This window comes from Aplysia californica, unplaced genomic scaffold (genome assembly GCF_000002075.1).
Source record: "Aplysia californica isolate F4 #8 unplaced genomic scaffold, AplCal3.0 scaffold00024, whole genome shotgun sequence".
NCBI classification, from domain to species: domain Eukaryota; kingdom Metazoa; phylum Mollusca; class Gastropoda; order Aplysiida; family Aplysiidae; genus Aplysia; species Aplysia californica.
Window position 1 is genome coordinate 571531 of NW_004797294.1, and position 1034 is coordinate 572564.

Genomic DNA, 1034 nt, shown 5'->3' on the forward strand with positions numbered 1-1034 from the left:
TAAAAAAAGTGCAAACTCATAACTTGACTAACGTTTTGTTTCCTCTTCTCTCCCCCACTCTAGCGCCTCCGGCCGTCTAACCACGCCACCATCCAGAGCATCGTCCACGCCATCGGCCTGTACGACCAGGTTCCGGCCCCGTGCTGTGTGCCTGACGTCATGTCGTCCGTGACCTTGCTCTACTTCGACGAGGACAGGAACGTTGTCCTGAAGAACTACCCAGGCATGACTGTGGAGTCGTGTGCCTGTCGTTAGAACTGACGTCAAGGAGCTGACGTTAGATCACGTCAATGAGCTGTCGTTAGATCACGTCAAAGAGCTGACGTCAATGATCACCTGATGGGGTGTGCAGACAAATCTATTCGTCCTATCCGACGAGTCGAAAGTCGTGTTGTGATGCCTTTCGGCATTAAAACTCATAATCTGTTTTTTTTATTTTTGTTCTTCAGAACTGAGCACGGTGGCATCATACATCGCTATGTAAGCATTTCAACTTTCTACACAAACGAAGATATTAGTAAAGAGATATATATTGCACGTTTGTGTGAGAATCATGAGTGATTGTTCGTTAAATCTTGGCCAGGGTCAAAGGTTGAATGGCGTGTGTAGTGTCACCATCTTAGATCAGCAGCTCTAGATGAATGAAGGACATTCAAACTGAAATGTTTCTGTGTGGTGGATACGCAATGTTCATGACGCTTAAATACATCTACTGTCTTCGTATAATGAACTTCCAATTGTGAATTTACAACCTCAATGATTGTGTCTCCATTAATGGGATATAAGTGTGAGGGTTCCTTCTCTTATGAAGCCAAGAGTTGTGTGTCGAGTGGTGTCTTTATAAGAATACTATTAGTACGCCAAAGTTAGATAATCGTGGTAGCTGGCTTTTTTCTTTAAATTTAAAAAAATGTATCATCTTATAATGAAGGGGAAAGAAAAATAAACTAGAACGGCACCAGATTTGTCGCTAAAATGGCTTTAGAAAATAGTTTAGGTGACTGAAAGGTGGTCTTTTGTGTGTGAGTGGGAGT

General features: G+C 42.7%; 1 protein-coding gene across 1 annotated transcript in view; it reads left to right on the forward strand.

Annotated features, from left to right (window-relative positions):
* Window positions 1-927, forward strand: part of LOC101852750 — a 92804-nt gene extending 91877 nt beyond the window's left edge. The window contains exon 4 of the mRNA XM_005090956.3: window positions 64-927. Coding sequence (XP_005091013.1) covers window positions 64-255 — 192 coding nt within the window. The 3' untranslated portion in view covers window positions 256-927. The remainder of the gene's footprint in view (window positions 1-63) is intronic.
* Window positions 928-1034: the final 107 nt, after the last annotated feature.